The sequence below is a fragment of the Leptonotus elevatus genome, chromosome 16, assembly GCF_054856555.1.
Source record: "Leptonotus elevatus isolate MCC_2025b chromosome 16, RoL_Lele_1.0, whole genome shotgun sequence".
NCBI lineage: Eukaryota > Metazoa > Chordata > Actinopteri > Syngnathiformes > Syngnathidae > Leptonotus > Leptonotus elevatus.
Genome location: NC_141254.1, coordinates 6,155,946 through 6,170,207, shown reverse-complemented (window position 1 = coordinate 6,170,207; position 14,262 = coordinate 6,155,946). Strand labels below are relative to the sequence as shown.

At 42.5% G+C, this 14,262-nt stretch overlaps 2 protein-coding genes, 1 long non-coding RNA gene and 1 other non-coding gene across 5 annotated transcripts; 2 read left to right on the top strand and 2 right to left on the bottom strand.

Annotated features, from left to right (window-relative positions):
• The first annotated feature begins 309 nt into the window (after positions 1–309).
• On the top strand, positions 310–4,004 carry LOC147160468 (uncharacterized). 2 transcript variants are annotated; one of them, XM_086098389.1, is made up of 2 exons: positions 310–462; positions 1,462–4,004. In XM_086098389.1, the coding sequence occupies exon 2, from the start codon at positions 1,512–1,514 to the stop codon at positions 3,768–3,770; it is 2,259 nt and encodes a 752-aa protein (XP_085954515.1). In that variant the 5' UTR covers positions 310–462; positions 1,462–1,511; the 3' UTR covers positions 3,771–4,004. The 2 variants fall into 2 exon arrangements, with proteins under 2 accessions (XP_085954515.1, XP_085954516.1); XM_086098390.1 differs by lacking the exon at positions 310–462 and having other exon boundaries at positions 1,594–1,742; positions 1,972–4,004.
• Positions 4,005–5,513: 1,509 nt separating this feature from the next.
• trnav-aac (transfer RNA valine (anticodon AAC)) lies at positions 5,514–5,586 on the bottom strand. The gene has a single exon. It is a non-coding gene; the product is annotated as a tRNA-Val (tRNA).
• Positions 5,587–5,918: 332 nt separating this feature from the next.
• Positions 5,919–12,619, top strand: LOC147160465 (uncharacterized). The gene is made up of 4 exons (XR_015097387.1): positions 5,919–6,042; positions 8,297–8,380; positions 8,585–8,952; positions 10,605–12,619. It is a non-coding gene; the product is annotated as an uncharacterized LOC147160465 (long non-coding RNA).
• Positions 6,335–12,258, bottom strand: ftr83 (finTRIM family, member 83). The gene is made up of 7 exons (XM_086098392.1): positions 11,579–12,258; positions 10,969–11,064; positions 10,539–10,772; positions 10,253–10,412; positions 10,106–10,162; positions 8,692–8,757; positions 6,335–7,158 (listed from the first exon to the last, which is right to left on the bottom strand). The coding sequence occupies exons 1-7, from the start codon at positions 12,152–12,154 to the stop codon at positions 6,632–6,634; spliced, it is 1,716 nt and encodes a 571-aa protein (XP_085954518.1). The 5' UTR covers positions 12,155–12,258; the 3' UTR covers positions 6,335–6,631.
• Positions 12,620–14,262: the final 1,643 nt, after the last annotated feature.

Sequence of the window (14,262 nt, the reverse complement as noted above, 5' to 3'; positions counted from 1 at the left end):
TTCATTGCAAATTCTTCTGTTTAAGATCATTATTTATTATTAAAATTAAAAACTTTTTTGAAAAACAATACTGGACTGTTTGTTTTTGTCTTCTTTATTTTTGCGTAGCCTATTCCTGTCATAATTGTCCAAAGTGAAACAGAAAGGATTTACATTTTTTACTTTGTCTGTGGTGAACTAATAACGGAGTCCTCCAAAGTCAACAACTTAACTCAAAGTGAGTGGTGCCTCTGCAATGGCAAACACTGCCATCTACAGGCGATATTGCGCAATTGCAGGCTTTTAAGGTGGTATGAAAAGATGATTTGACGGGAGCGCGACCGTGGTGCCAACTTCAGCGACGTGTCACTACCGGAAGTTCTGCCTACGTCAACGGTCCGGTCGCTGCTGTTTCCGCATCAATAAAAATAACTTGAGCATCTTTTCCAGATACGGTACGACGTGAACGACTGCATTTTTATGGTGAGTTGACTTCGCCTTCCTGTCTGTCGTCTTTAGTGCTGCTGACTGCTCGCAGCCACGGCAAGGCTACGCTAACGTTAGAAGCTAATGCTAACCTGCTCTCATCTCTACTGACTTGAGTTGAGCTTTGTTTAGGTTTTCTCTACTAGTTTCCCCGGTTGAACCAACTAGTTGAGCTTGACGTCATGCACGAAGAGTTTATACCAATAGTTTGAGAAGGTGACTCTTCTGAGTGCTTTGCTAATTTTTTGCATCGATTACCATCTCCCCAAAAACTTTTAGTTCTAAAACTGCATTCGTTTTGTAGTAGCCATACGTATTCATCTAAAGAGGCAACGTTTTTAATATTCTAAATATGTATTTGATGTGCTTGTCATTCACTGACATTGTGCACTGTTTGAGGATAAAGGAATAAAAAATATAGTTAAATAATGGTTTTATTAGTGGAATGTGGCTTTTTTTTTTAACAGGCACAACTGTACTGTACTTGGGCACTGTGTTTTTTTTCACCTACCACTTACAGAAGTATTCTATGAAAATATATTACACATGAAAGTTAAACCCCCCAAAAATGTACCCGGATAACTGCTTGAAAACAAACAGTTCTAGAAGATTACATGTATATTTATTTTATTGAAAAGTTAGAAGTACAGCTGTAATTTACAAATGAAATGTACTATATTTAAAATCAACACTTGAAGCCACCGTATATTAAAAAGAAAATTGTGATCCCCCTTTCTTTCTCATACCACGAATGATGCCAGTTTATCACTACTTTGAGAATCTTTTTGTTTGTTTGTACTTGATTCCGTTTTTAACCTGTAAAAAAGTTGACAAAGTATGTTGTTTTTTGGCTTTTAAAATTGTATCTTTGATGCATTTCAATGCAGAAAATTCATTTGATGAAGGTTAATTGAGTTACTAACTAGGTTAAATATGGAACTAATTAAATTCTTAAGTCAAGGTATGTCTTTTTTTTTTCCTCCTTTTTTTCCCCAGGTTACTGACATGCCACCAAATTTGCTCCTCTGCCACACTGGGATGCAAACATGGATGATGTGGAAGACAACTACATCTGGCAGCGCCGCGTGTTCCACGGCATACGCAATCTGAAAGGCAAGGTCCCCTTTCCGGAGTCTGTCAGAATCGGCGTGGAGTTCAACGCCGCCGTGGAAAGACGGAAAAAGCTGGATGCCAACCTGTTGACCCATAGCGTCCTGATTGAGATCTGGGAGTTTGCGCAGACTGTAATGACGTCGGAGAAATATTTTTTGTTTGAGGTAATGGCGTTCAACTTTGACCTGGGCTTGGACCTCACAGACCACAAGTTGTGTTATCATTATGCAGTCCGCGTTTACGGAAATATAAAAAATAAAAAGCTAAAACCTCAAGATCACAAGGACGTCTTCGTGTTGCCAGGCGTGTCCGCTGTAAAAGCGTATGTACACAAAAACTCAAAATGCCAGATTCCTCAAAACAATTTTTTCTCCAACCATTCCTTCCTTGCAGATCATCAGTTGTCAGAAAAGCCGCCCAAGCAGAGCGCGGTTGTTTTAAAAAAGGGACAAAAAGCCACAATACACAAAGAGGAACTTTATCCCTTGTGCAAAGAATTGGGTGTGCGTTTGGCCATCGGTCCATCCAAATCTGGCAAACAGAAATTCCATTTGGATCTGCTCACCAACGGCCTGATGCTGGAACTTTTCGAATTTGCTCGCGTCCTCTCTAGTACCTCCACGCACATCGCCGGCGCCTTGCTAGAGCACAACTTTGGCATCCAGGTGGACCAAATCCCCAAAATCGTGTTTAAAAAGCGGAAAGCTGAGGATTGGACGGGAGCGTCCATTCTGAAGAAACAAACGTCGCAATTGCTGGATAATTCCTACATGTGCCCGCTTGATTTTGAGGCTGACGTGCAGTCCGACGCAAAACCTGCTCTTGTGAATGAAGACGACGGTCAGGTTGCGGAAAGCACAACTCCCACGGGCACCCATAGCAACATCAGGAAACACTCAGATGAAGAAACCCAGGAAGCTGACGCCAGGAGGAAGCTGTGGCTGCTGCGCGGAAGTTGCTCCAGGCAAATCCTGGCAATCAAAAGCCAATTCGAGAGCTGCCGGGAGATCGGTTTGGTTTTCGACGTCGGCTCGGGCGCCAAACAAGCGTTGTGCTTGGAGCTGCTCACCAACAGCGTCCTGATGGAGGTTCAGCAGTTGGCCATGGCCATACATAAAAGCATGGCGAGCTTCTTGTTTGATATCCTGGAGCGCAACTTCGCCATTGTCCTCCGGGAAGACCACAGTAAGCGAACTCTCGTCATGAATTTAATCACAAAATGGAATGAGCTCCTCACACATCCCAACAAGAACAAGTTTGAGTTCCTGAGCGGCAATTTTTGTCTGCCGCACATTTACAACAGCGGAAAGGACGTCCAGCCAAAAAAGTGCACGTCATCCTCTGACATGTATCCGTATCCTTTCTGTAAGAAGATCGGCGTGGATTTCTGGACGGCGGGCGGCAACAAGCTGCCGTTGTCCGCACTGACTGTCGGCGCCGTTATGGAAACATTCCAAATTGTGGGCAATCTGTGCGGCACGACGTCCGAGCTGGTCAAGGACATCCTGGAGCACAATTTCACTTTGGACTTGCGGAGCGCCGGCAGCGAGGCCGCCAGGGTGTTGGAAAAATGGCGCGCCGCGGTGTTCCACAAAGGACCCTCGATAGGAAAATGGTTTGTGAGGAGGCCCAACACGCTCCCCAGGGATGTGTGGCTCAACACGCCCGTCTTCATTCAGATCAAGTCGGAGGAGGAGGACGACGGCGCAGAAATCCCCTCGAATCAAGAGAGGGATGTCCGATTCAGCGAGTTCTGCGCCTGCAGCAAAATCGGACTGGATCTTGACGTGGCCTACAAATGGGTACCCAAGAGGAAGTTGAGCCTGCAAAAGCTGACGAGGGGCGTCCTCCTTGAGGTGCACCGCTTCGTGCGGAAAAACTGCCCCCGATACGTGCCTTCCCTCTATCGAATCCTGGACTACAACTTCGAGCTGGGCTACCAGAACCCTCGCAAAGTGGAGTTCGCCTGGTCTCTAGCATCCCAGGTGATATCCATGGCCAGAAAAAGGAACCGAAACGAGAACTACCTCAACAAGGTGTTTGAGCTTCCCTTTCATTTTCCCATGCTGTCACCCTTGCGGTGCAAAGAGGAACCGCAGGAGGAGCTCATACACCACCTGGACCCCGGCGACCAAGATATTGTGTTTGTCCAAAAACTGAAACCTGTGGACATTGAGGTGGAGATCGAATAGTTATCCTTCAACGGTGATGCAAATAAAAGTTTATTTTTCATGCCAGGTCTTCTGCTCAATTATTGCACCGGAAAACAATAGAGGAAGCCAGGAAATACTAAAAACCGAGGAATGGCCAAACTACTTTGTGCTTTTCAAATGTGTGTTACTACTGCATTGCATGCATGTTTGTTATTCAGCAGTGTTCCTTTGGTTCTTTGCGTTTTGTAATAAAGTTCTTCATCCACACTGTCAGGAGTTGTGTGTAGTTCTCTAACCTGTTATTATAGTAAAACTTTATTAATCTGTTGACCCTAGAAATAGTTGGACCAACTTAGACGCAATACTACTTCTACGTAGAAAGAACCACACAGCCAACAAGGAGTTGAAGCAGTATATCTTTTTTATTTTTTTTAACAAGACTGCAGTCTTTACATAATGTATGAGTTTTTTATGTGAAGATTATGTAAGAAAAATGTTTAAACGAGTAAAAGCTGCTACTTCTTTTCTTTTCTTTTTTTTTTTTTTATATTTCCGCCAGGTCTCGAACCCGGCGGGAGGGCGTCTCGGCTATCTGAAATGTTTTGGACACAGACAGACACTACACACTCGCAGTCTCGCACCCGTCGACGGGAACGCGCAACCGAAGGGCACAAAGGCGGAAGCGCAAGTACTGGGACGCGGCCCAAACGTCACAAACCGGAAACGGCAACCCGGAAGTCCCGCTTATTTTTTTTAAATGTATTTTTAAAATATATATTTTTAAATGCTTTATTGAACAAATTAAAATCACAAGTCAAACATCGCAAACATTAAGCAATCAAACACGGAAGTCCCGCCTCCTCCGTGGCATGAAAAAATGCTGTGATGCTATCCGTATTTGTTTACATCGCGAAGCCACTTATTGCAAGCTGTGTCGCAATGTTTGGATTTTCAATTTTAACATCTCAAAGCTATTTGATGGTAAGATTTATCATATATTTGTATGTGTGTTTATGTAGTTCTGAGTTTCCAAATGCCAGGCAGGAGGTCTAGAGGAAGACCAAAGAAAAGGTTTATGGATGTAGTTCATGAGGACATGAAGGTAGTTGGTGTAAGAGCAGAGAATGCAGAGGACAGGGTTAGATGGAGGCAACTGATTCGCTGTGGGGATCCCTAAAGGGAAAAGCTGAAAGGAAAAGATAGTAAAAAAAAAAAAATCCATGATGAAGTTCCTAGAATCCAAAACATTTAAACGGATAGAACTCAAAACATTTAATATTAAAACAGCTACATACACAATGATCTCATCTTTATGTTGGAAAGTTTAGTGATCTTTGGGTAGCCTGATGAGGACATAGTGGCCATGGGTCACTGTTGATGTACAGCCCTGTAAAATATTGTCTAATATTGTGCATTTTGTATTAGTGTAATGTACAATTGTAATGTTCACTAGTAAAAAAAATTATTCTCATGTTCATTCTTGTTCAATGTGATGGAGGTGATTAAAAAAACTTCACGTATTTATCTCACCTTCATTTATCATTTATTTTTCATTTATCATTTATTTATCCCTGAAGAATCAGATAATGTGGATGCTCCGTGAATACAATTATTTGTTTAAACTTAAATTGCAATCAGTTTTCTTTTTTTGAGTAATTTCTGTTTACACTAAATACAATAAAGTGTAACATTACATTGCAGTTTGAATTTTCTTCATAAACTCGGTTTAAAGCGATAGAATTTTATATTTAAATGTGTGGGATTAAAAAAAAATAATAATAATGTTTCCGCCCGGTCTCGAACCGGGGACCTTTCGCGTGTTAGGCGAACGTGATAACCACTACACTACGGAAACGCCCTTAGCATGCATTAGATTTCGGAAACCTTTTATCAAATAACCATTCACAGAATGGAAAAGGTATTGACGGTAGCATTGTGCGTTTGTCCACCAGAGGGCGTATAGTGACCATGCAAATGACAGGTCATGAAATAGAGCAGTCGTACTTAATTACTTACTTCCTTACTGCGTTTCCATAGTAGTTAATGTCCGTGCGGCACGGATTGGCGACACTGGCGCAGGTGCGCCGTCTAAACGCAAAACAGTAGTGAATAGAGCGAGCTGTGGGCGAGCCATAAGCGGCCAGTTGAGTGCTGGGTCTGATTGATTGAGCGGGGGGGGTGGGGGGTGGGGGGGGTCAAACAAACAGCGCATGAGCCCAGGCCAGCGGCGGTCCTGATGTGCGGCGGCCCTTCTGTGATTTTCCAGAGCCAACAGATAGCCAGCCCGCCCCTAGCACAGCAACCTTTTGAGGTAATGAACGACATGAACGGTTTGTATGATCTAGTAATGTTTGTTTTTCATGCAAATACTGTATTGACTGTAAGGACTTACTGTGTTAGCTCAGGTTAGTGAAACCCTGAGTACCCCCCCCCCCCCCGCCCCCCGTATTGTTCACTTTACAATCGTCCGCTTCGCTTAGATAACCATAGGAAGCCGTTTTCATATCCTCTCCTCAAAGTCCCTCAAGGCCTCAAAGTGTAGGATGCCTGCCTGTGCTGCAAGTAAAAACAACAACAATAGCACAAAACACAGTGGCACCACACACCTTCATAAAATGTTTATTGATAAAAAATAAATGTTGTATAAATGGCCTATACAAATCACATCGGAGCTTTCAATCAAGTACAATTTACACTAATTTAAATGCTAATTTATACAGTACACTCCATGACTTGGTACGCCTGATTGCACAAATCCACACATTTGTAAAATAGTTATAGTCATCAACAATAGTTTTCCCAACTACCCAAATAAACATATAACCTTTAACATGTTAGATGTAATTAAATCATATTTGCCTTACAATCAAGACTATTGTACAACGATCTGTGTGTTCTTATCAGAGCTGGAGTAGAGTGACGGCTGACTCGTACCAGACCCAGAAACCTGGATACACAGCCTCGCTGAATGAAATCTTAAAACGGTGAATGAGAGACATTGTCTCCCCAAGAGAGTAAAAAGACAGCGTTCCCCCAGCGTGGTCCAGGAAGACCCCAATTCGAGCAGAGTACGGCGCGTTGACCTCTATCTGGTCCTTGTTGTGGCGTGCAGAATAGCTGGAATCAGAGCAGAAGAGGCTCCAAGACTTGCGGTTGTAGCCGATGCGGCAGCTGTCCCCGTAGCCCGTCCTTTTGATGCTTTTGTAGGTGACACCCATGGCGGCCCCCTCCCCACTCCAATCAACCTCCCAGTAGTAAGCACCACCTGAGAGGGCCTCCATGCACAGGACCTGGGGCAAAGAATCAAACCTAGCGGAATTGTCGCCGTAAGACTGAGGGTCTCTCTTGAGGGCAGCTTTCCTGTTCCCTCGAGAGAGGTGGAGCTGTCGGTAGGCTGTGTTCGGGTCCAGAGTAAGCTGGCAAGCATCTAGGAAGAGATAGAAGATATGGATTTTAGAAAACTACACACTTAAGGTCAGGTGAAAACGGAAATGGTAAGATGAGAAAAGCGTATTTTTTTACATGCCCCATCACCATTGCACCAGCAGCTTTGGATTGTTTCATCAAACTTCATTCAAAAAGCAACCCCATATGGTTAAATATTAAAAGACTAAGGTCTGGACCTGTTCCAAGGTAAAAAAGGTATAGGTACTGTATGTTACTAGAAAAGTAAGGTGAGTGACATGCTAATCAATATTGCTACAAGCGCTGCTATTCGGCCTGCAAATAGCAAAAATCTGTATATACTGGATGGCGATTGAAATGCATTGGGATTTTTCTTTTTTCTACAAACCCCTAAAATTCTTCAAAAAACGCTGATAAACATTCAATTTATGTTTTCATGAAAATACAGGGATGAACTAGGGGGAAATCCCGTAAAACCCGGGGGGAAAAAACAAAAAGCATTTTTTTTTAAATTAATTTTTTTTTTTCAATGAACAACCCCCCCCCCCCAGCAAATATAAGAACCTGTAACTTATGCCTGTTATTGTTAAAGGTGGGGTCTTTAGTTTTGTCCGTTTTCCAACCCATTCAAAACTGACTCCTCCCATGGCTCAACCCCCACGCTTCTTTTCAACATTGCGCCTGCCTTCAGCGACACGCCCCCCGCTCTGTGATTGGCTGGAGGGGTAAACATAGACTTTCCGCCCACAAACGTCTCTCTCATGGCAAAACACAACAAAATGGCAAAATACAGGCTGGGGTGGTGGTGGGTGATGACAAAACAGAAGCCCAGAGGTGCTGATTGAGAAGGATTACGTGTGTATACATCCAGTGTTTAAGAAGTGTTTATTTCTGAGTGAAAACTAAAGACCTCATCTTTAAAGTGCTTTTCAAGCTACTTCACATTTGTTTAAAAATACACAACTAGAAGTGGATAGTTTTTTTTTTCCAGAGAAAGGAAACAGCTTTTCAAAAGGCTCCAAGTTAAGATGGGAATGTGGATTGAAAGGGAAAAGTGTGAGACCTTCTGGGTTTACACATCAAACAAATGAGAGTTATTGCAGGGCTTCGATGTCACCTGCCTGCTATGTCTCTCTCTCTCTCCCTCTCTCCCTCTGCAGATCACAGTTGGTGGGACACCCGGCTGCCCTTGCTAGTTCTGCCCGGCCTATTATCTGGAATGCCAGAGGTATCAAACACTGCTTGTAAGTTTGACCACAAACAGAAACCTGCCATAACTTAACTAGCATATTGTATTATGAGGCTCAGGCATGGATTCATAAAAACAACACGTAGCCTAATTTAAAAAAGAAAAGGTGAAAAAAGCATTTTTGATTATTATATTCTATGTGAAACTGTGGGACAAATACTGTATGACCTTAAAAAAAAAGTGTTGCGTTTGTGGTCAGCCACAGGGTCTGACAGAGGAGCTGAGCAGCACCAAATGCAACTTAAGAGCTGAAATGAGCGAGAAGAAAAACCAGGAATCAACGGAAGCGGATCAGCTGACACTCACATTTCAGGAAGTCGTCCCTGTGCTGTGGTTCCTGGACGTGCACAGATCTGTACATGGGAGCGTCATCTGATGTGGAAGCAAAAACAACAAAAACATATCCTGATCAGAACACGTCGCATGCTTAGACACTGATTACCCGCAAGGTGTTGTTAAAGCAGATAAGCAAAACTTGAAGTTGATACTGCTGAAAGTAAACCGTATTGTCATACAGAGTCAAGGCAAACAACATGGCTGGATTCAAAGGACAAGGGGTGTGTTCATGTAAGCTCCGTCACGTCATAATCAAAGTAAACATTTGAACAAGCGGCTACCAAGTCACCTCAAACTACACCACATTAATCATTTACCACAGCAGTGAAACATATTGTAGTGAACTGCGCAAAACTTTGTAGAAGACAGACAAGTACGAACGAAAAGGACTTCTTCCGGTCAAGTGAACAAAAGTCACCAAGTCAATTAAAATACATCCCGACCCCCTTTTTGATGGGAGCATTGATGACTATGTCTTAATATAATATAATATAATATAGTAATGAATGATGTCACCAAAAGTGAACTACACTCTAAAAACAATTGGGTCAAAAAGGGACCAGCCCAATGTTTTTGAATAACCCAAATGTTGGGTTAAATGATGACTGACCCACAAATCAACCCAAGGTCAAATGAATAACCCACAAAACAACCTAAAACTCGGGTTGATTTGTAGGTTATTAATTTAATTTGATCCAACACCTGTGGCTAAATACCTTCAGAAGTTGGGTTGGTTCATTTCTGACCCAATTCAAATTGGTTATTGAATCACCCCCCCCAAAAAATAACCCCCCAAATTGGGTTGATTTGTGGGCTATTGATTTAATTTGACCCAATTTTTGGGAAGTTAAATACCTCAAAAAGCTGGGTCGGTTCATTTTTTACCCAATTCAATTGGGTTATTGAATTAACACCCCCCAAAAAGTAGTATTATTAATTTAATTTGACCCAACCTTTGGGGCTAAATACCTCGGAAAGTTGGATCAAATGAATAGCCCACAAAACAACCCAAATTTTTTTTTTGGGGGGGGGTAATTTTTTGGTGGGGTAATTCAATAACCAATTTGAATTGGGTCAGAAATGAACAATGAAATTAATCAAGTCAATATCTCAAATTGTGTTAAAAGCCAAAGAGAAAAAGTGTGTTTTAAGAGAGGACTTAAACAATATTGGGGTTGTTTTGTAGTTTTATTTGACCCAACTTTTGGGGTTAAATAACTAAAAAAGTTGGGTTGGTCCATTATTGACCCAATTTGGGTTATTTTTGACCCAACTGTTTTTAGAGCGTATTCTTCTGGAAGTAGCTTTTTTTGATTGCGCGTGCAGTACTAATCAGTCATTTAAATCCGTAAAAGGTTTCAAACGAGGCTTTGTGCTGACTCACCTTTTAACGCACGTTTCTTTTTGGTATCCTCCAGTTGACAAAATGTCATTTTGTTCACTGTAAACACAAATATGTGTTATCGTGGTGATAGAATAGCAGAGGCCTGCAATCAAGGTGCATAATAATAACCATAAGTGACCTGTTCACCTGTCTTGGCTACTTTAACCAGTTCATCATTGCTGAATTCGTTCATGTGCTGTTTCATCTCAGACACGGCCTTGGTAACTGGGCCAAAGGTGAAGTAAGGGTTCACGGTGACTGTGGGCAGCTCCTCGGCTTCAGTCTGGGCTATCAGCATGTGATAGGTCTGATAAAGAAAAGAGAAAAAAGGAAAAATAAGGAAGCGTTGCTGCATTTCGCTATATGTAAATACCCCCCCCCCCCCAAAAAAAACACAAAATAATAATGTACTATCATCTATTTGTTATGTTACCTGAATGAAGTGGATGTGGTCCTCGGTGCGGGACAGCTGAGTGATCTCACTGTCTCTCCTCTTCAGGTCAGTGATCTCGTGGCTCAGACGCTCCATGTGACCCTCGGCGTTGTTGAGCGCCGCTCGCTTATTGGTGGAGATCATCTTGGCCATCTCTTGCTGCATTCTCTCAATGGAGCGGATCATGTCACTAAACATCTTCTCACATTCCTGCATTGCTCTCTGAGCTGAGTTCTGCGCAGGAAACAGGAGGCAGGCCATAAATCAAGTGGGTGTCACTTTTTTTTTTTTTCGACAAGCATCCGCAAAGCTTTATTCACTCCCAGCATGAAGGAATGTCAAGCGTGTAGGTAGTTGATTTAACATCCTATTCAATCTGGAAGTGGTTTGCCTGGTCTTACAATCCTGATAGATGACTTTTTTTACAAACCTTGAGTGTATCGACTGCTTGTTTCAGTTCCTCCATCTGTTTGAGTCGATCGTGAATCCTCTCCTGGATCTCAGCCTGGGTGCCACCTAAGCGTTGCTGTGGAGGACACAACGATTAGATTAACATATCACAAACTGTAAAGAAAGTCCTGTACAGTTTAGGAAGGCGGAATGTACACCAGGGCTCACAAAACTGCTGACAATTACATTTATTGGACTATAGTAGGAAACATTTCCCTTAATTGCTTTTGTCCTGTATGGGACTTTTGCTGGACACTGGAGTATCCCTTATCACTTCCCCCATTCTCCTGTGCTTCCTCCTGATTAGGTCAGTGGAGGCTGTCTCCATGGCAATGAGACGATGTGTTTTGGCTCAGTGCCCCCTCCTCACATGCAACAAATCATAGAGTTCTGTTGAATGTCTTTTATTATGTGGAGTTTTTTCCCAAGTTCACACTGAGCCCTGCTTTAAAGGGGCAGAGCTAAAGCTTTGTTCTTTCTTTCTTTTTTTCCAGCAATCCATATTTTCATCCAATTTTTTTCACCCTGTCGGTCTTTTTTTTTTTGTGACGAGGGGAATGGCCCTTATAAAGTAATCTGAATCTTCTTACCTGTTCATCCGCCCTCTCTTGCTCAGCAGACACCATGTCATGACCTTTGTGTTCTTTCACCGTACACAGCACACAGATGCACATTTGGTCAGTGCGACAGAACAGCTCCAGACCCTTCTGATGCTGCGGGCAGATCTGCCGGTCCAGGTGGCCGATTTCATCCACCAGCTTGTGCCGTTTAAAAGTAGTCGACTCGTAATGGGGCTTGAGGTGCCTCTCGCAGTAGGAGGCCAGGCACATCAAGCAGGTCTTGATGGCTTTGTTCTTCTTGCCCACGCAGATGTCGCAACCCACATCTTGCGGTCCGGCAATGTTGTAGTCAGGGGACGGGGGCGGAGGCGGGAAGCCCTCCGAGTTGCGTTGGAGGGTCGAGTGCCGGGAACCTCCGATGCGTCTCGGCGTGGGCCTCTTGTTGTAGGTGACCCGGCACTGCGGGCACAGGTATGTGCCCGTGTGGTCTGCGTGATCCCAGTACGTTTTCAGGCAAATGGAGCAGAAAATGTGCCCGCATGGAATTGAGACGGCATCCCTGAGGTACTCCTTACACAGGTGGCAGTTGTCTTGCTCTGATGCCATGGCGTGCAATTGCTTTGCTCCTTTCCGCTCAAATGCAAGAACGATGCTGTGACTTGTGTCAGCACGGCAGCGAAGTGATCCCAACCCGACTACTGTCGTGAAGTTATATGGGAGTGAACAGAGGGAGAGGCTAAACTGGTTAAGCCGAAACCAGTAAAACAAGGGCGGGGCAAGGCAAGGGCACAGCGAGTGTCTTCATCAGTTACAGAATGAATAAAATGTATGATGACGTGGACATTGAGTAGTTTCATCCTTCCTTTGAATGGAACTGCATGAAGACTCATCAAATAAAAAGAAATTCTACACAAAATGTTGATATGACTGGATGAAGTTTGCACCGTGTACTTACATTTGAATAAAGATTACGGACAATGAGGCCGATGTGAAACAAAACAGGCGTGGCGCAGTTACTACTTGTGAGACATCATGTAATGATAGCTATTCAAGTCATAATACACCACTAAACAGATTGTCAGCACGCCTCTTTTTTACGATGATCAGATATAGTGTCTCATCAATCAAATCAAAAGTGTTCCTTGCAGTCATGCACAATTAATTGCTTTGATTGGATTCAGTTGGCTTTGTGTTAAGCTGTTTATAGTTCAACCACCACCTATCCAAATTAATCACCAATTCAACTTTTTGAGCATGACTTTAAAACACTCATTTCGACTGAGATCGATTCTGCACGTCAGCAACGAGACAATGTTGCTGCAGAGACTCTTGCAATTAGAGGAATGTTTTCTCTTGGTCTTGCAGCGAACACAAACACAGCTAAGATGGAGTTTCAGGGTTGTTGGAATGGAGTGGAATGTGACTACACTTGATAGCCCAGATAACAGATGCCATTGTTAAAGAGCCAAGATGGCCCCTGCACAGTGGGCTACGACTTGGTCTGTTGTCCGTCAACAACAGCTGATATGCTCAAACATGCGGATACTGGAACTGTATCCCAAAAAAAGAAAGGTAAGTGAGCCAACCAACAACAATAAACACGACAAATTAATTATGCCCCTCTTAATTGCGATAAGACGTCATATATTAATTTTGAAGAATATAATGGCTAATGGTTACAAATGTTGCAAGATTCGCCAAAGGGACACTTTAGTTCATATGAATCATGAAACAAAATGCAAATGTTCATTCATTTTTAGAGCCTCAATTCAGCTAGCGTTTCAACAAGTCTCTTTATCTGTAAATTGACACTGAAGATATTTTTGATTTGGGAAAACTGCTCTGCACTTTGTTCTGCCAACATAAATGACCTTGGTTTGGACAGTAAATGGACTTTGCTTCCATAAAACAAAAATACTGTGTTTTTATGGCGAAGATGAATCTATTGGCCAATGCTCACTGCACTTCACTCCATTCACTACACAGAATGACCTCTAAGCTGTCTGTTCCATTAAAATAACTTGATTCAATGCAAATCTGACTAACATACAGAAAGTGCTGGTTTCTTTTTCTTCTTCTTTTTTTCTGAAGTCTGTATTAGAGGTATTCGGGCTACACCAAAATGAGGAAAATGAAAGCAAAATCTGATCTGGAAAGTTTTGATTTGAATTAAATAATATGACTAGAAACCCTAATATTGTGAGAAAAACAAAAACAATGAATTGTTCTGTTATATTACTAGAAATATTGTAGTGATATTAGAGGTTGAAAATTAAAAGATTAAAGTATTATTATTTTTTTAGAAAAAGAGAATAGAAAAACACGTTTTATAAAATAATCATATTAGTCACTAGTCTATACAAGGCATTCGGGTTAATATTGTATTGGTGGAATATGAATTAAGCAGCAAAATCCACCCGTTTTTTATCCCTCTGGGGCAACCATTTTGATCACCTGTCGACTGAAAATGACATCACAGTGCCTAAGGGCTCAGGTAACGAGTTGACCAATCCCGGCTCACCTGTTTTCTAAGTTTGGTCATGTGACATTTGCACGATGAGGCTTTATTGGTCGATAGCTGAGCCCTCAGCAACTGTGATGTCATTTGCAGTTGACAGCAAGTAGCAGTACAAGGCAAAATGGCCGCCCTATAAGATGAATAAAAACAAGTGGCGTTTGCTTCTTAGTTTTTATTCCACAAACACAATATTAAT

Excerpts from the sequence above, each read along its gene's own strand:
- LOC147160468 (XM_086098389.1), top strand. The coding sequence starts at position 1,512 with ATGGATGATGTGGAAGACAACTACATCTGGCAGCGCCGCGTGTTCCAC.
- ftr83 (XM_086098392.1), bottom strand. The coding sequence starts at position 12,154 with ATGGCATCAGAGCAAGACAACTGCCACCTGTGTAAGGAGTACCTCAGG. Across the intron at positions 11,065-11,578 it reads AAGAGAGGGCGGATGAACAG|CAACGCTTAGGTGGCACCCA; the intron begins GTAAGAAGATTC and ends TGTCCTCCACAG. Across the intron at positions 10,413-10,538 it reads ACCACATCCACTTCATTCAG|ACCTATCACATGCTGATAGC; the intron begins GTAACATAACAA and ends TTTCTTTATCAG.